This window comes from Micropterus salmoides, unplaced genomic scaffold (genome assembly GCF_014851395.1).
Source record: "Micropterus salmoides isolate LMB-PRFRI ecotype aquatic unplaced genomic scaffold, ASM1485139v1 Ms_hic_scaffold_9, whole genome shotgun sequence".
NCBI classification, from domain to species: Eukaryota; Metazoa; Chordata; class Actinopteri; order Centrarchiformes; family Centrarchidae; genus Micropterus; species Micropterus salmoides.
The window spans coordinates 15,787,986-15,808,298 of NW_024044681.1; the positions used below are offsets into that span (position 1 = coordinate 15,787,986).

The 20,313-nt window shown below is 37.9% G+C and overlaps 1 protein-coding gene across 2 annotated transcripts in view; it reads left to right on the forward strand.

The window, feature by feature from the left end:
• The window catches only part of fstl4 (follistatin-like 4), a 274,958-nt gene that overhangs the window by 247,840 nt on the left and 6,805 nt on the right, over positions 1-20,313 (forward strand). For both annotated transcript variants that reach the window (XM_038708937.1, XM_038708936.1), the window contains 6 exons: positions 1,964-2,125; positions 5,917-6,051; positions 7,331-7,357; positions 10,238-10,356; positions 12,469-12,618; positions 18,537-18,644. In XM_038708937.1, the coding sequence (XP_038564865.1) occupies positions 1,964-2,125; positions 5,917-6,051; positions 7,331-7,357; positions 10,238-10,356; positions 12,469-12,618; positions 18,537-18,644 (701 nt within the window). The remainder of the gene's footprint in view (positions 1-1,963; positions 2,126-5,916; positions 6,052-7,330; positions 7,358-10,237; positions 10,357-12,468; positions 12,619-18,536; positions 18,645-20,313) is intronic.

Sequence of the window (20,313 nt, forward strand, 5' to 3'; positions counted from 1 at the left end):
GTACAATTTTGGTAGAAAAACAGACCAAACGATTATATAGAGATAGACGTGGAGACACAGACTACAGGACTTTCAGACAGCCCTATGTGTGAGTAGAAGTACTCGTGCTTGTGGGAAGAGATGATGGGTATTTAATTTGTGTGTGTGAGGTAGTGGGAGATATGTAGTATCTGTAAACCAGGCTCAAAAGTAGAAAAAACAAAAATGAAGTTAAAGTTATTAAGTAAAAGTCCTACATTCTAAATTCTACTTAAGTAAAAGTATATAAGTATAAGCGGAATGTACATAAAGTATCGAAAGACACACAGAGTATTGATTGTGCAGTAAAATGTCTCATCACTGATGTGAAGGAACATTTTTTCTGATCTTTTGTGTGAAATATTGGAACATTTTAACTTTTTGAGTCTCAAACAGTTATGAAACCATCTGAGGACATTGTGGACATGTGTCTTTTATGGAACGGTTAACAAATCACAGACATCTTAAACATGAAAAGAAACTCCAATTGCTTTTTGTAAGGGGTCACAAACAGGTCTTCAACAATGCATTATAGTATAGAAATTCTTATATCATAAAAACCTTTTTTTTATTTATTTATTTTTTTACATAAAATCTTAATATAAAGTCACCAATATCTCTAGCTGTGAGATAAATGTAAATGTGTAGTGGAGTAGAAAAGTCAGTTGCTCCAGGATTCCGCGGTCTAAAATGCCTGTTTTCGCGGCTGCTTTTCTAAAGAATTGTGTTGAAAGTTGCAGTGATTTGGGCGTTTTTTGAGATGAAATTGTGGGATTAAGTGAAAACTGCATGGTAGATGTTTTGTTTTTTTTTAACTTTAAAATTATAGTTAAATCTTTAAACAGTCCCTCCAGGATTTCACGGACCTAACCCTAACCCGGCATATTTAAACCAGCTTACCATGATTGTTTCAGCGCTTGCAACTGACCGGGATGCAACAGCCTGTCTCGTCTGACTTCCTCCATGCATTTCGTGTCAATCACAAATTCCTTTATGTTCGACCACAAAACCGCACATTTTGCAAAACAATCCTTTTTTTCTTTTTTTTTCAGCAAATTTGAGACGTTGGTATCACACGTTTGCTGCGACTTGTAAACAAGGAAGTGACAAGCTGGAAAACAGAGATAAGTTAAATTTGCAGAAAAGTTCTGTGCTTGGTCAAAATTGCATGAATTCACAGGGATTTGCTGAATTTGTGTTAGTAGTTGTGATCGCGACATTGTGAAATCCTGGAAGTACAGTATGTCCCCGTGAAATTTAGTGGAGTAGAAGTATAAAATAGGATAAAACAGAAACATTTTAAGTGAAGTACAAGTACCTTTAAAGTTTTTATTCAAGTACACTGTGTGAGTAAATAAACTTAGTTACAGTGCACAGTACTGATAACAATTAAAATATGTAATAAACTTTAGATTAATAATAGGGTGAAAGAGAAATTATGGGGGGGAAAAAACACCAATAAAGCACAAGCAAGCAACAAGCAAGCAACAGATGCAATATTAATATTGCATTAGGGTTAAGCAGCAAGGTTGTAAGTTGATAAAGAGAGAGGTAAGGATTTGACAGCGGCCTCAAGGTTGAGAGGGTGACCAGCATCTTAACCAGAAAATGACATCTTACCTGTTCCCCACTGATTCCTCCTCATTCATTTGCAGTCTTCTCCCCGGAGGAGGAGGTAAGTGGCAGATACTTCCAACATCTATTTCATGCAGGAGTCGAGCTGAAATAAAGCAGCCCCAGAGCTCTTGGATTCTTGTTATGTGTGAATATATTCCATGCTGGGGTGAAACAAATTCCACTCTGCCCACTGCGCGTGTGGGTGTTTGTGCTATATTCCCCCAGGAGTTACAGTCTACCATGAAATAGTGTGTAATTATGTTTTCACTCGCCCCCTCTCCTCTCTCCCTGTTTGTGTCTTGGGCTTTGTTTGTGTTGGTGCGTCTAGTCCCTCCAGTGATCCTGGTCTATCCAGAGACGCAGGCCCAGGAGCCTGGTGTATCTGCCAGCCTCCACTGCCACGCCGACGGCATCCCAAATCCCAAACTCCTCTGGTTGAAGAATGGCATGGACCTGCAGCCCAGATCCTCCAAACAGCTGTCTCTCATAGGTGAGGAGTGTTCAAGTGCTGTCAGCATATTATACATTTTGGTGCAATGTTTTTGAATTGCACAGTGTTGCATACCAGCAGCAACACTGCAAAAATCAAAGGAAAAAGACTATGCATGTGGACAGTAAAAACAAAGCTTGACAATCACTCTGATGTTCTATCAAACTAACTCCTTTTTTATTGAAAATTCAGCTGTGCCACTTGTCTGCTGTAATATTTTGTTGTCTTCAATTTATCTGCATTCTATACCAAGGTGATGAAACCTAGATTGCGGTCACCCTCTTCTAATGTCTTCATTTTGCTCCTCTGACAAAATAAAGAGATGTATTTTTTTAGAAGTGAATGAAAAGGGAGATTAAGAGAGAGAAAATAAAATAAAATATATGTGTTAGGAGAAGGTAGCTACTTATCCAGGCTAGAAGAGTGCTCTTAAAGACACACTCTCAACATCAGAGAGAAGGAGCACAATGGAGCACGGCTTTTCTTTTTATGGCCTAGTTCTCATTAAGGGAGAGTTTATTGGCTGTGCGTGGGTCATTACCTGTGGTAATAGCCTGTTATCAACCCTCAGACACTCAAACATGGGAGGTTCTGCAAGGTTCACCAACACATAAACACTGCAGTGGCTACGGTTTCAGATTTGCCAACTAATGTGGGAAATGGCAAGGGCAGGAGTCCTACCTACAGTGATAATTTATGCTTTTTCTCCCTATTAAAAACAATTATGAAAGTGAAAAGAATAGAGCGGAAAGGTAGATTCACCATTTATATCTAGCCACTCTTAAAAATAAAAAAAGATCATAGCACAGATGTAGAGGTTTGCTATTTCATTTCCACATATCACATATAATGTCAGTAGTGTAATAAAGACCCAGAAAAAGTGTTGCCCTCAGTACTCATAGTTGGCTGGTGTACAATCTGAACCACACACTGACAGTTGATAGTGAGGAGTATTGATTGTAAGCCACAGTTGAACAGTAAAGAGATAAACTGCTTCGTGTGAATGAAACCGTGTTGTGGAGCTGTCCACGGTGCTGAAACCACTCGAGGCTGTTGTAGATCTTTGCCAGATATTCCCTGTTGTTTAGTTTGTTATGGAGAGATATTTTAAGGCAGCTACAGGGATACCTTGACGTGTGCGATTTATAAATCTTTACCCAGATGCATTGGGGGGGGAAAGGCTCAACACCTTTGTTTTCCCAGGCCAGTTTCAAAAAAATAAGTCCATCTTCACTAAAATCACATCCCTCATTAATCTAGAGCTAAATGTCTTTGACTTGTTTCCTAGCAATTATAAAGCCACAGAGGAAATCATCTTAAGTGTCATGAAGGCAGCTGACATAAATCAAAGTATGAGCCTGGAAGGATTATCATGACCACGGAGCCCAGTGTGCTGTGTGTTGTCTCTCCCAGCACAAAGTACTATGCACACAATAGCACAGGGTCAAGTAACCTACAACCTAACCTGTATAATGTTGCAAATTTGTTGATTATTTTGGTATATTATATTGCTGATGTCAGAAGCGTCAGAAAATGTGATGGCGATAGCAGAGGCCCAAGAGTCAAATCACTGTCTGATCTTGTCTGCATGGTATCCAAGCTGTTTTTTCTTTTTTAACTGCACCTCTGCCGGCCGATATTTTTTTAAAGTTGAAGTGCTGGTTTACACATGATTCAGCATTCTTTTTCACTCATCAAGAGATTTCATTGGCTAAAGTTTCTATACTACAGCAAACACAACGCTGACATATTACCACTTTTTAAGTTGATCTGGCTAAACGTGTTAGCAAACAGTAGCCTATTTATACACACCAGCAGATGTGAAGGAACATTTGCATTGATTTGGAGTTATGTTCAGACTACCTGATGACTGTAAGTCCAATATTCAACTAACTCCTCAGGCATATATATGGCTATTTACTGTAGCTGCTAAATTTTGCTGAAAAGAGCTTCCTGCTTTGGCCAGATAATATAATTTATACCTGCTTTAAGGCCTGGAGGTTTTTATTTAACAAAACCACTCAAAATCCCTGTCATCATGAACTGCTACAAGCTTGCAAAGCAACATAAAGGCTAATTTAATGAGTGGTTGAATCATTATTTTTTTTTTTCAATAGGAATTGATCAGAACATAATTATGAATTAGAAGTAATTTAAGTGGTGTCTATGAAGGCCTGCTTCAAGGCAGTTTTCACTTCAAAGCATTACACACTTTTCCCCTGATTAAAGAGAATTATTATCAGAAAGGCATTTCACTAATGTGAAAAGCTTTGCGTCAACTTCTGTAATGTCTTTTTAAAACTCGGTAGGCATGAATTAGAAGGTAGAGATAATTTTTAACATAAAAACGAGAACGACTTTTTTTTTGTCTGTGCTTTTATTGCTTTTTGGTAAATATTTGGTCCTGCAGGAAGACAAACACTCACAGTATACTAGTTTTTAAGTTTTAACAGGTACATGTCAGAAGACAATGATGTAGACACACAGAGGGATAGTGTGAATGTTAGATATAGAAGTTCCTAGATGCTATAGATGCTTCAAAACATGCACCTAAAGGGATGAAAACTGAAGGCGTCTTTCATGTTCTTATGCAACATGGCCTGTAAGTGCACCGCTGTGACATTCACTCCCCCCATGCCGTAAAGTGCGTAGAGTTGTGTTCTGTGTAGTGCTACATACAGTACAGGAAGGATCAGGGTGCAGCTGTACATCACAGACTTTGATGCTACAGCAAACATCAGACAGTCTGCCCCTGATGATGACCTCTGGGACATAATATGGCCAACATCACCTGTCAGCTCCATCTAACATCACCACTGCAACTTGAGGCAAACAATGCAACTTTGTTCTGAAAGACAAAAAGGGTACAGAAGAATAGTACAATGTAAGAAAAGCAGTTATATCATTTTTTACTGAGCAGCTGTGTGAATTTACTGAAAGTTGGAAACTTATCAAGGTTGTTACTTGTGTGTCTTATAATTCAAACAATAAAAAAGAGCAGTTTTCTGTTGTTTTCTTGTTGTTTCCAATAATATTAACGGCTGATGAGTTACCGTATTCCCAAGGTATGGCTTTGCTTTTATCACATTTCAAAGATATTAGTTGGAGTCTAATTAAGTACATATAGTGACAACATTTGGGTTGGTAAAAAACAATCTGATCTGCACATCAAGCCTTGTGTCTTTCCAGTTGTTCTTACCTTTCTCAGATGTATCAACTTATTCCTCAGTCTTTTTGGGAAGCATTTCTGGTCCATCCTTATTTATTTGCCCTCCATTTATTTCGCTTGATTTTGCTCTAAACATTATTTTTGGTTTCTGAGCATGAGTGAGTGCTGAATGTGAGATCACGGCATCTGTATGGATATACAGACACATTCTGACTTCATGTCTGTAGTTTCTGTCAGACTATACTCCCACATAAGGAATCAACGCCTCGAGATCCAGCATCAAATCTGCTTAGTGAATTTAAATGTTTGAGAACTAAACATCAAAAGAGTAAAATTCAAATAACTACAAATCTACATCCTGTATGTATTTCTTTCTTTCTTTCTTTCTTTTTACGTCTTTTATGAAAAAGTTAAATATAATTTTCTAGTCCAGATATTTGGTCAGCCTCTAAGTTTGATAATTAGTTTGAAGAGGTCTTCAAGAAACCACACCATAGTTGTTGTGAAATCTTGTATTATGAATGCACTGCCAGCTAACAGTCTCAAACGTGTATGTAATGTACTCCAACAACAAACTCTTACAGTAACATGTTTTCCTTTTTGTTTTCGTCTCTTCTTGTAGCGAATGGTAGTGAGCTCTTTATTGGCAGCGTCCGGTACGAGGACACTGGAGCCTATACCTGCATCGCCAAGAACGAGGTGGGAGTGGATGAGGATATCTCCTCTCTGTTTGTTGAAGATTCGGCCAAGAAGACCCGTAAGTCATACAGCATCAACTTACACGTTTTACTGTGGAAAGTAAAAACATTTAACAGTAAATTCACAAAAACATGTAAAGCTCATCACTGTCAAAGATAATTCCAATTGTTGGCGTAAATCTTAATGACATGGCTGCCTCTTAAATACTATTTTTACAACATTACTGTATACTATACTACAATTATGTCTAAGTGATTAAAGTTACACAAAGAAGCTAAATATTACGTTTTTCTGACAATATGATTGCCTCTGTGTTGCTGTCTTTTAGTTTCAGTATTATTGTACATCACTGCTCAGATGCACAGAGTGGTAGCTATTTTACAACTTTATGAAAGCAGCATGTCAACTTCTTAACAGCAGCAGCTTCAGTCCTCTGTTCGTGTCTACACAAGATGCATTTAGGCACAGTATTGATTACCCGCATTTGGAAGCACTTGTCCAATGTTAACTGTAGTTAAGCATATGAAACGGAAGAGAATCAACTTGAAGCATAAAAATATGCTTCAGGTTGTGGTTACACTTTTATTGCAAGTGAAAACACAAGTAGTTACACAGCCTGTGTAGACAGCTTTACTGATTAAAATAAAAACGTATCTGTTTAAACATTGTGTAGTCTGATCCTGACAGAAGAGAGATACAGTACATGTAGCGAATCTGACTCCCATACGCACAAATAAAAATATCATGTTGTTGAAGATTTATTCAAATTTTGATTGCGTATAAGAAAACACAGCAAAGGTCAAACACAAGTGCAATCACCGAAGAACATCTGAAAACGAGATGTTTTAGGAATTTTATATCCTTTATGTGGTGCGAATAAAAAACACAATTTACCAGGACAATCAGGATGTCTATCTGCAAAAGGATCAGTGGATATTCTGAGTGTGGGCATTATAAGAGGATTTAAACAATTAAATTGCATATTTAATGTTTCTTTGATAGTTGGTCTTTCATTAGATTGCATCATTTTGACAAGTTAACCATCGCTACCTAGAAAGAGCTTATCGGGCCAGTTGAAATTAAACAGAATAATCGATGACTTGTCATCTTGTCTTCTTGTCTTCAAGAGTGATGTCTTGATTTAGGAGGAAATATGGTCCTGTCAGCAGCCATGAGGAATATTTTGTAGCTGTCAAATATGTTTTGTCTTGGCATGGCATGAAGGAAATCACCACCTCTGTTTCTCGGAAGATCTGTCTGTTTTTTAAAGTTGATTTAATGTTTTCCCTCCTCTTTTTCCCCTTTTCCTTTCTATTGCTCGACGGCTGACTCTGTAGTTGCAAACATTCTTTGGAGAGAAGAAGGTAATACATTACATTTCTGAAAGTGCTTTTGTATTCTTGTGAATAAGAAAATATGGCCGGCACGTTATGTAGCTCTGCAGGGCCTGCAGCTACATAACGCTTCAAGATGTTTGCCATGCTGCCCACAAGAATCTGGATTTATTCTCTCCAGCAAAACTTTACTTCAAATTTTGCTTTCTTCCACACACGCACAAGGTGTTTCATCCTCTTTCTGGTGTGCTTTATAATCTGTTTTTCAGATTACTTGGGGAGGAAACATTTACACACAAGCAAAAATGTTATGCATTCTGCAAATAATACCACAGACCTACTGTGGTGGCTACAAGAAAAACAACTTTGTGGTTTTCAGCAGTATACAAATCCATCCTGCCTTAATACTATATATATATATTATTACCACATCAGCATGGCTACAAGTACACTTTTACCACTGCACTGGAAAACCCACTGCGGTTTAGAGTACAATACAAATATAATCGGTTTTATATACATCATGTCCACATCAGGTTTACCACAGAACCAAAAGAAGCCAGTGTGGTTTACAATGCAGTGCAAGCATTTGGATTATATGTCAGCGTTTAACAGCGCTCAGGATAAATTTAGAGTCATTAACAGTGTGTGCAAGTGCTTGTTTATGTGTCTGTATCCACACATTTGTCAGTGGATATTTTGTGTTTTTCTGACAGCGTGTTTCAGACTGTTGGGGAGTGTTCACTTTCTCTCTTCTCTTTTATCTTACATCGGTATAACGCAAAAATAATGCCTTAACAGCCTGACAAATCAGTCATCATTGTAGTTTTTGTCAATGCATAAATCTTTTGCTAGCACTTTTTAATAACTACACACTATAAAGCATTAGTTAAGCATTAGTAAATATGGAATTCATCATTTATAAACCATTGTTCATACATTAATACACATTAGTAAGCCATTCATAAACAGTTATAAATGTTTTATTCTTTGTTATCTACACACTTTGAAGCAGTTAAGTATTAGTACATAAATGTCTCAACAATTTACAAATGAAATTTAAAGGCAATAGATGTTCTCTAAACATTTGTTAATAAAGTATTTCATGATTAATTCCGGTAGTTACAAAGCATTTACTAATTGTTAATAAGTACTTTGTGTGAGCTCATCTGAAGTGAAGACTATATAACTTACAAAGCATTTACAAATGATATTGTAACACTCAAGAATCAGTTTTCTTCTGAACAGAAAAAGGAAACGGACACAACACAAAGGGATCCAGAACATATTATTTATTACATAATGCCTTTCACCCATTCATTCACAAAATAACAACAACACAAGAGACTATTGCTGCATAAACTGTACAAATGTTGATATAAAATGAACCATCTACAACACAACCCATTCTCACTCCCAAGTCGTCACATATGGACCAATGGCCCCTTGTTGTCACTTTATAACACACTTGGGAGCCCCTTAGCATCATAGTTCAACATACTGGGGAAAGCCCTGTGGCATAGTTTTTAAATGCTTAAGGCAGGTCTAGAATATTTAACACTAGTGTAGCACTTTAGCTAACTTACCAACCTAGGTTCGGAGGAGTAGTGTTGGAGTAAGAAATAAACTGTGTGATTAGAGAACACTGGGCAGGTTTATTACAGCACCTTTCTGCTTTCTCCTTCGGCAAATGACGGCATTCAAAAATCCCGAGTGATGGTGTCTTTACACTTAAGACCCGCTTCTGGGCTCGTGTGATCTCGTTTTTCCAAGTGCGTATTCGCCCGCTTCTCTCTGTTCTTCCTCGGTGCGGTCTGGCGCTAAAGTGAGCTAAGCTAACCATAGGCGCATAGGCTGTATATGGTTTTTCATTGGAATAACACTTTTTATGAAATACAATCATTAAGCACATCATTGATGAGCTGGTAGTGATAGATGATCTGTCTTAGAGAAACTGTACCAGGCCTATAACGTTGAGGCTTTTACCCAGTAACGTTAGCTGGGGCATCTTTCAGGTAGTCTCAGTAGCATCCTTTGGGCTTTGCCACTGATAGATTTACGTGTTATGCTGAGATTGTTCATATTCTTTCTCGGGAAAGTATCAAAAAACAGGCAGTTAACCTATGTCAGTTTTTTTTAAACTTTCCAAATGATCTTATGAACCATTAACAACTCATATATAAATGGTTTGTCATTAAAATACTTAATTTATAAATAGTGAACCGATCATGTATAAAGTAAGAAAATACAATTATTAAGCACATTATAGATGAGCTTATTAATAAAGAATAAACCATTTATAACTGTTTATGAATGACTTACTAATGTGTATTAAAGTATGAACAATGCTTTATAAATGATGAATTCCGTATTTACTAATGCTTAACTAATGCTTTATAGTGTGTAGTTATTATAAAGTGCTACCAATCTTTTAAATGTTTATGCATGCCATAAGTGTGTGTATGCGTTTATGCTTAACGTCTCTGCTCATTTGATGTACTTCTGACAGCAGTAATAGCTTGTTGCTCTACCAAATGCCATAACATCAGACTGCAATTCTTTCTAACTCATCAGCAGCTGTTTAAACGGAGCAGACGAGATTTGAAATGTTTCCTCTTAGAGACCGTGCCTATCATTTGATGCCTCTTGCTACAGTATGTTGTGGACGTGTTTCTGACAGGGCCCTTTTATAGGCATTATCAAAATGGCTGGCAGCCACACACTCAGCTAACACGATAGCATGCTAACAGTCTTGCTGCGTCTCCTCCAGCAGGGAAATTGAAATGCCCATCACAAATGTCAGATAAGATGAGAGTGGGAATTTATTCTGTTTTTTAATTTGAACGTGTTGCTTTTTTTTCTAAAAGCATGCACGTCAACATTTTTCTGTGTTCCTGTCTTCTCTCTCAGGTTTGAGTGTGGGGAATATGTTCTATGTGTTTTCTGATGAGGGCATCACTGTTCTTCAGCCCGGTGAATGTGAGATACGGAGGCACATGAAGCGGACAGAGAGGATTGTTGCTACCTATGTAAGTGCATGTTATGTAATGTAATTTTTTTTGCTATCAATATTTAATGCTGCAATAGATTCAATCAGATGGGGGGGAAATGGCATTTTGTCCATATGTCACTAAATAGATTTCAGGCTGGCTGCTGAGTTGATGCCTTTTAAAAATTAAGTTATGTGCGAGGCAGAAAGATGTCACTTAGTGTAAGTTTTCACATTAAGAAAGGCATGCACTCACATAATCATGACACATCAGGTAGACCCCTGAGAGCGCCAGTAATAGGTCTTAATCAGGTTGTTGTATCATAATCCAAACAAGCACTGCAAAGTAGCAGGTGTTGTGTTCATCAACAGGAGGGAGGGGGATTCTAATCTTAAGGTTTTGTTTGTTGTTAAAATACCAACTGTAATAAATCATCAAGCCTTCTGAATCTTCACTATGTATCTATATTATTCTAAATTGAAGAGTTTCACTGTGAAAGGAAGAGGGAAAGGAAATTGCGCCCCAATGAAGGCCATCCTTCCTTCTCTCCCCCTTCCCTTTGTCAGAGTAGGCTCCTCACTAAATGTAATCGGATTACTTGTGTCCATTAGTCAACAGCTCGCGCGAGTAGACTGTATAGAGTCTATACTGCAGACCCTGAGGCTTTTAATCCACTGGAGAACATCCCTCTCCCAGAGCAATGGGCTGTAGATGGTAAAAGTTGCTTGTTCCTCTGAGGGATTTGGGTTTTACAGGACTCTGTAATTGTATTAGAGATCAATACAAACTCAATAAGCCATGTGTTAGCCAGTTCCTGCTGTAAACAGCAGTTTCTCCACTTCAGTGAGGCGGAGAGGAGGTAGAAACACAACGTACGTGTGCATGCATGTGTATGTGTGTGTATTAGTGATGACATACAAGTATACATAGTGTATGTGAAGGAGTGTGTGTATAAATGTCTTGTCAGCAAAGACAGCAGGTTGCAGGGCCTGTCGAGGTTACTTGGGTCAGTAGTGGTATATGTTGATGTTGCTACAAGCTGTTGCAAAATCTGATTTTAAACACTGCTTTCTAAGGGAAATGATCATAATGACTATCAATAGCATCAATAATAACAACAGTATTACTGGAATGACACATGCGGTGTTAAAGACATCAGAATGCACCTTTGGTTTGGCTATGTAGTTGAAGTGACTATTGTACACATAGTTGAGTCCTTTTAAAAGGCTTAAAGTGTTTGTCACTACCTTTTATTAGATTAAATTTAGGACTATTTATTCAAATCCAGCACTACTGTCATTTTTATTCTCCTGTTTAATCTGTTGTGCTCTTCTAATCTTATTTTTATCATATAATTTATTTTGCTCTTTTTAAATCCTGTTTCTATGCGTCTCTCTTGTGTTCATTCTATCTTGGCTAAATGCCTTTTATGTCTCACAGAAAGCCCTTTGAATTGCCTTGCTGTTGAAAGGTGCTATACAAATAAACCTCACTGTAACAAGAATATTTTTGATATATTTTGATATATATATCTCCCAGTAAGTACTGCATTTAGCAAGACAAGTTTATTTGTCTAGCACATTTCAACAAGGCAATTCAAAGTATATATAAAAATGCATTTAAATACAATTAAATACAAATTAGTCAACTGACAGAAAATTAATCACTAATTGTGATCAATTGTTTTTTTTTTATTTATCAAGTTAAAAATGACACATTTATTGGCTTTTATATTCATCTTTGGATTGTTGTTTTGACAAAAACAACTTTATTTTTCACAGTTTTCTGACATTTTATTTACTAAACGATTCATTGTTAATTGAAAAAATTAAGTTAACAGTTGAATCAATAATAAAAAGTAGTATTTGCAGCTCCAAATCCAATACAAGAAAAACATAATGCTGCAATGATTACAGCAAACAAAATTATGTTAAACAAGAATCTGAATAACTTTGTTGTTTTTTTTATTACAGTTTGCTTTGCTTTGCAAAATAAATCACTTATCAGAATTTTGTAAATTGATACTATATCATCACAGTACGAGTAAAATGCATCATATTGGTGATCTGTGATACACCAGGAAACCCTGCCAACCTTTCCCTCCTCCTGTTTCTTTCTTCCTCCTCCCATCATCCTCTCTGTTCATCCTAGGAGGAGATGTGCCCTAAAGGTGAGGGGGTGTCACCTCAGCACTGCGTGTGGTCCTCAGCAGTCAACATCAGGGATAAGTACATCTACGTGACCCAGCCCCTCCTGAGCCGACTGCTGGTTGTCGATATTCAAGCGCAGAAGGTGGTGCAGGTGGGTGGAGCAGGCATTGGGCCTGTTGCAACACACCACAGTATAGTCTCAGAACATCTTAGAAATTATTCATGTATGTGTTAGTGACTGATGTTATAAAGCTTCTGTAGAAAACTTTCAAGAAAGTTTCTGCACTCTCAGTAATGTCAATGTGAACTATTACTGAGTCTATACTGCAGACCCTGCAGACTTCAATCTCAAGTTTGAATAAAATATGTCAGTCCGGGAATACTGTTAAATAAAGCTGACTCATATTAACCAGCACTGACTGATTGATTTTACGGTTTAAAAAGAGGTTATAACAGCTCTTATCAACATTCATTCTGTGAGTACCTTGATGACAGGACAAGATTAAACTTGTCTGTTGTTTGGTTAAAGTGCTCTTTGCAGCCAGTGTCTGTGTTAGGCAAAGCCTCCACTCTGCAACACCACCACTACAAACGTGAGTGTTTCTATAGTCCCAACAAATCCAAGAGAGTGATAAGTCTTCTCTCAGTTGATTACTTCCCGTCGGTTTCAGTGGTCTTATTCTTCATTTTAAACTTTCATTCATCTTCTACCAATAATTAAAGCATAGAAATGTCAGATTTTTGAATTAGGACATTCAGTGTTTGGATGAAGTAGCTCATAAAAAATCAAAAGTTCAAATAGTCTACAGCTGTTATTTCAATGTGTCAGATACATATTTAATCAACAATTGAATAAATCTTAGCATCAGAACTCGAGTGAACAATTGACTAACTACATTATTTTATTAGATTACTGGTTAGCTCTAGTCACAACTGATACATCCAATGTAGTGTTACAGTGTGGAAGCTGGTCCTGGATGCTACTATATCAGATTCATGGTAATGTTAGTGGCTCTGTCCTGCTCTTTATTAGAATTTAGGAAATTTACTCTTGCAGCTCCAGCCAAACTCTTATATCCGAGATAGCACTGTGTTTACACAATGGGTAGTCTTCGTCCTCAGTCTTTCCAAAAAAACAGAATGTTTTAAAATACCAACAGTAAAGCATGAATCTAACAAGTTTGTTTTGTTATAGCAAGCATCTAAACAGGCTTAGAACCCAAGAACAGCCTGATATTAACTTTTTTCCCACTGAACTCTTCTGAAGTAGTAGGAACTGAACTATCTCTACGCGAATAGTATCAACAGTAACTACAGGGGGTGAGATGAAATCCTTGCTATATTGCTGTATAGTTGATATACATCCTTACATCCAATGTGTGGCTACATATAAAACGACATGACCAACTTGAGGTGCATTCGATTCAACTCGCCACACTATTGAACTGCCACCAATGTAAGAAGACCACATGTAAGGCCAAATAAATCAAATGCAGCTCAAGTGCTTGAAACAATATGGTACCCAGGTGGGTGCTGCCTGCCTCACCATTCATCTTGCCTTTAACGGCTGTTTAGAGACTGAATCCCTCAGGGGTTCTTCCCAGGGTCAACATCATTTATACTGAGGTACAGGATGAGAGGAAATAGGCCTAACCCAAGGAGAAGGAGGCGGGAGGGAAGTGAGAAAGTAGAGATTCAGCTAACTGTCCAGGTAGCAGGGCAGAAATGTCATTTTAAACCAGTTTTGTTTTAAAAAAGACAACATGCTGAGATATTTGCTCCACCGGTTTTAATTAAAACCAGACTAAATACAAAAAATGAATGAATTGTTGTAATGCATCTTTTTTTCAGTCAAAAATACAATGCTACGAAAAAGAAAAGAATGTGAGGTTATACTGAAAAGAAAAACAGAGTTGTGTTCTGGCAAATAAGATGGTCCCACAACATTTAAAGTTCATGTCATGGCCTTTGGCGTATTGCAGCCCACCAACTGTCCCTTTTTCTCTCTTCCTCCATCCAACATTGTAAAACTGCTTTCCTCCCCCTGATCATCCCTCTCTTTCCTCTCCCCGTCTGTCTTTCCTGAAGACCCTCCCTGGACCTCTGGGTGCAGGAGGTTAATGCATCCTCCCATATTTCTTTTCTTCTCATTCTCTGTTATCTCTAAGCTCTTTTTTATACGAAGCACATCGGTAGTTTCCTTTCAACAATGGCCTTTAGAACAAGAGAGAAGTTGGAAGACTACAATGAATGCACTTTCACCACTGACACTGAAGGAACGCATGATGAAAAAGCTTTTTTTTTTTAAAAACAAAAATACACTCGTCTTTAAGCACAAACTTACATTGCAACAAAGATGAGTGCTATCCCTGTTAGAGCCTGTTGGAACTACTCCATGAAATACAAATTTAGGAGTAAAACACAATAGATCTTTTAATAAATAATAATAAATAGCAGTCCTATATAGAGAAAAGCAAGAATTTACAATAGGTTGAAGCAGAAATTGAGATCCTAGAGAAGCACAGACTGCTCTGACATTTAGTTTCGGGTCCTCTATCAACACATGCTTTTGCTCACTATTGTTAAAAGTTGTCCTGTGCACCTTTAAAAATTCTTCATACTTTTCCAAAACCTTCAGTTTTCCAGCAGACACTAGATGAAGGCTGTGAACATGTGCGCTAAGAAAGGCTTTCATAGTTTTTCATGCTGTTGCACGCAAGGAAAATAGCGCCTTGGTTATCTTTAATTTTTTTTTTTCACAAAAGGATATAACCTTGACTCTGATGTGTCAGACCTGTGCCAGCTAAGCCTCCCACTAGGTATGAAAACAAACGACACATCGGCTAATTAAAAATAAAGCCAGATGGCAAAGACCTCTGGTTCTGTAGTCGCTTTAACTTGCTATGGTGGTTTCTTTTGTGTTGCAGTAAATGCGAGGTGGCCTGCAGTTGTCATAAGGTTTTTGTTGCTTTTTCTTTCCTTTGAACTTTCTTGATGGATGAAATTGGTAATGTGTGTCATCCATGTGTATTTTTACTTTTTGGTCATGAATGCTTTCATTGCTGTGAGGTTTCTGTTCTTGGATTTTCTGTTGACTTTCTGCAGCAGTGGCTCTCTATCAGTTCACCTATGGTGAAAGTAACTAAAGAAGGCTGAACAAGTCGTAACAAATACGAAATGCTGATTGAATCAATGTATCTGATACATTGAAAGAACAGCAGCACACTACTGACTCACCTAGATCATTTCTTTAGATGAGAGTTGCCACTCTGTTCTTGTTAACCATTTGAATCTTGGCTTGCTCAGTTTTTCTGGCTTTATCTTTATCGTGCTTTGTGCTTTTGTACAGTTTCCATGATGTTTTAGGGGATGTCAGCGGGAATTATAATGCAGTTACGCTGTGTGCAACAACTTGTACCCTGTGTTTTTAGCCTGTATTTATTTACATTTTGTCAATTCGGAAACATTAAAAGTATGCTGCATTAGTTATTTGCAGTTCTGGAGTTATAAGGAGACGTTTTTTCTTTTCTGAATTTATTTGCAATGGATTGTGTCGTTCTGTCTCAAAGGGGCAAAGTCCACTAATGGTCGTAAAGTGGTGTTACAGAAAGACGTGTTTTTTCCTTCACAAATGGTCTTTGGTTTAGTACGCCTGCTTGCAAAGAGCCCATTAACCAGACAACAGCCAAAAGTTATACTTAAGCCTCTACAGATCACTTAGCTACAGCTGATATAATCTGCCATAGATAATGTCTGTCATTTAAACGGATGATAAGTGAGAATCAACACCTGAAATGTTTTCCAATTTTGTTTTCCACATTGATCTTTGATAATAAAAGCAGTGAGGAGAGGGGGCAAAAGGTTTGATAACAGATTCATGTGCATCAGAGCTTGCAAAATAGGGTATTTTACCAACCAGCGCTTATTTGCTTGCCAAACTTGTGGTCGATTAACGTAATCATTTACGCCCCGCTGGCTGCCATCAAGTTAATTTTTACCGTTGGCTGCAAACTGGTTACAGGTTTATTGTTAAAAACTGTTAATGTAATGTTACAGATTTATTTTGTTATAACGTTACACTGCAAACAGCAAATGTCAAAACTTTAACAAACCCAAAAGGTTGCTCATATTGTCTTATATCAATATAATACCCAACATTAATTTGTAAAAACAGGTTTGTTAATTCCAACTTAAACTCAACAATAACAGCGACTGTTAGATGTGGACATGAAATCCAGTCCATTGCCTCACTGTCTGCTGCAGTGTGGCTTGACCTCCGCTTTGCCTCTGCTCCCATTATTTAGGAAGCGAAACACACGCAAAGGCAAATTCACATGTACATTCACACATGCTGAGTTGGCACTTGGCTGACCAGTGCAGAGCAGAAGGCTGGACCTCCCATTACTGAACACAGAGCTTCTTGTCTCGCTCCACTGGTGAGGGTGTCAGCAGCTCCCTGTCCACCCAGCTAGAAGCAGGGTAATGGATTGTATTATACTTTGTTGTTGACATTGCAGCAGACCTGAGGGTTGAGAACACCCCACCCCCACATCCCTCTCTTTTTCCTGTCTCTCTGTTCTCTCATTTCCTTCCTGGCTTTCACTTATTCTCTATTCTTTCTGTATTACCTGATGTGTGTTAGATATCCTCACTAGACCCTCTCCAGCAGAACACAGTAAAAGTGCACATGCTGTAACTTACTCCTTCACTGGCATTTACACCTGCTTAGTACAAGATGTGATAACAGCTTACACTTGAGAATGTAAACCTATTATTATTTTTATTGTTATGGAAAAGCAAGGTGATCTATTTTATTTTTTTCTCGTTTCAAATAACTGTTACATAAAATAGATCACACCTCATCCTAATTAGGTCATCCTCACAGGTAGTATTATACAGGGAAAGAACTACAGCTACAATTTTATATTTGAACGAGAGAGGAGGAGTGAGTTTAGTGACCAAAAAAGTTGTGGGAAACGAATTTAAGGTAATTTTTTGATGTTGAATTTTTTTGTGTTGAAAGTAACAGTAAACAGAAAATTATTTTGTTAACTTTCGATCAGTAAATTGAATTGAAAGATCTTCGCGAGTGCTTTTTCTTTTATTGGTGAGTTGCCAATCTCCTCCAAAAACAACAGTCACAAGTATAAAACAAGAAAGGAGTCTGTTTAAACAAGTCACTTAACTACACTAAAAGAAGCAAACAGAGGAAAAGAGCCGACCAAACCTGAAGCAGCCGCAACTGCTTAAGGTTTACCTTTATGGTGTCACATTATTGTTTTAAATGTCGCCCACATCAGACTCCAGTGTGAACTAGCCACGGCCTGAAAGTGAAACACATGCTCAAAAAAATAATACGAAGTCACACGCAGCACACTGTCGTACAGAAGTAAACACTCTCTCTGTTAATACTCGTTGCCTCTATTGGTTAGGGTTGGTTAAGGTTAGGGTCAAAGGCAGAGTAGGGGGCAGGACTCATCACAAAGCTGGTGTCCATTAAATGAGAGTTGTTGAAACTCTGGCAGGGTTCTGCGTCACATGTATGCTAGTTGTCCAGGTGGAACCAGCAGAAAGAGAAAGTTGTAGCACTTGTATGTGCTGTACAGTGCCAGAAACAGTAATGAAGACAATGAAAAGTAGACTCCTGAGTGATGTCAGAATCGCCAAATCCGAACTAGAAAAGATCAGATTCCATGTGACTTGGGCTGTTCACACTGTTATGATCTGAATAACATGAGCAAAAAAAATCTCAAATATATCTTTGGCATCTCCATTATGCAGCTGCTTGTTTTTTCATCGGCCAACATATCCGCCAGTAACTAAGTAACTAATACAGTACACAATATCTGTGATGATTTATCAGCCAAATAAATGAGTCTTTCTTACATATATTATTATATTGTTAATGTTTATCATTGATCAGGTTATATGTTTTTGCTGTGTGGTTTTTGTTCTTGCCAGTATGCCTTCAATATTTTAATGATCGCTCAACGTGTGAGTAATGGACATGTTTTTGTTCAGCTCAAGAACAATTAATTTAAACTTCTTCCCACTCTCTCTGTCTTCTAGGCAGTAGCAACAGATCCTTTTCCAGTTAAGATGCTCTATGACAAGTCACATGACCAGGTCTGGGTCCTAACATGGGGGGATATGGACAGAACACATCCAACACTTCAGGTAAGCGCGCGCGTGTGTCTCATGCTAAAAAGGTAATAGTTTACTTTTGCTGTAGTTCTTTGCAGTGTTTTCTTTACAAAGACAAGCCAAATAGCTGCACTAGACAGCTAAATAGCATCAAGAGATAAGTGGATATTGAACTGAGTGCTTACTTGTTACTGTTTAGGAGACACTTCCCACTATCAGACACTAAAATCTCATTTTGGAAAACTGACTGAATCTCTATTGCAGCCTAATTTTTAAATCAGGCTGATTATTTACAACAAATCCAGCCTAGCTTAGCTTTAAAAGTGCAAAATACCCCCTCTTTATTATTGTCTTCTTTCTACGCCACCCTACGTCAGCATTTGCTATGTGTGTATCTGTGAACTCTGATGAGCGATTATCTTCCTGGAAGAATATAATCTATATAAGCTGTAGAAAGTTCACCAAGCGAGGAAAACGGTGCGTCATAACTAATTGAGCTCCATTGCATACCTGTGTCCCTGTTTATGTGATAAGTATTTACGTGACAACATCTAATCTATGTATGTTTTAGAGCATTTACCCAGCCAGCAAAACAGCAATTCACAGCTGCGGTGCTGTCGGCTTGTGCCTTGCGTCCCTTTGGACCACTGGTGTTGGAGGCTTCACAAATGAGAAATGATCACAGGTGTGGTTGTATTTTATCCACCTCGGGGGATTGGGTGAGGCGAGGGAAGAGAGAGGAGGATGCAGGGACGGGGAGGTGGAGAGGAGGGGAAAGGGAACAGAGCTCATGCCTGTGGGAGAGGTATGATGCTGTTTTTATAGGACCACTATTTGTGTGTGTGTGTTTGCTTGTGCAACAGTGGAGGACACTGCCACGAGTAAAGCTACCCAGGGATCCCATTGTAATCTCTGTAATAGACACAAACATGTTTATTGTTCTGCTTTGTCCCTTTGGAGGGAAGGATCCTATTATAATCATGTGAGGTGTTGTGTTCGCTTCTCGGTGCTGTGTCTATTCATTATGGGGATTGCAGAGGGATGATACACTCTCATTTATGATTCTTCAGAGGATCTTTGGAGGGAGATGACTCATTCCATATTCTGTAAATCACTCGAATGCTTAGATAAATTTCTTTTTCTTTAGTTTCAACCACTAGTGCTTTCAAATACATTTTTAATAGTTAATCAGTGGTTGTGGAGCTGTTAATGCTACTGCAGTTGTTTGTCAAATGGTCCTATAAATAACGAGTTGTAATGTTGCCTTTTGAACTATTATTTTTACATTTATTTAGAGAAACTTTAACTGTAGTGGTAGATTGTTTTGGATCTAAAGGTGCAACTATGGTCTGGAAACAAAAGTAGTGAAAGGACCACCTGTTTGTGGGGGTTTTAACAGATAAATACTGATTTACAATCTGCATTGCCAAGTAGACTGTGTGCATACATTTCCCTGTTCTTCATTTTTACACCTTTTCTTCATGGAGTCCAGGTTTACTAGCAGGGGGTCTGTATCTGTGTAGTTGTCTGTTATGGAGGACACTCGTGGTATTTATGTTGGAGTTGTTTTTAAACTTCTATCCGAGGTTATAGTCTTAAATGAAGCAGAACATTTCATGAAAAGATGTTTTTCATCACACACAAAACAATTTTCTCCTCATATAATTTGAAACAATTACAGTAGAGAAAGCAGCTTTGCATA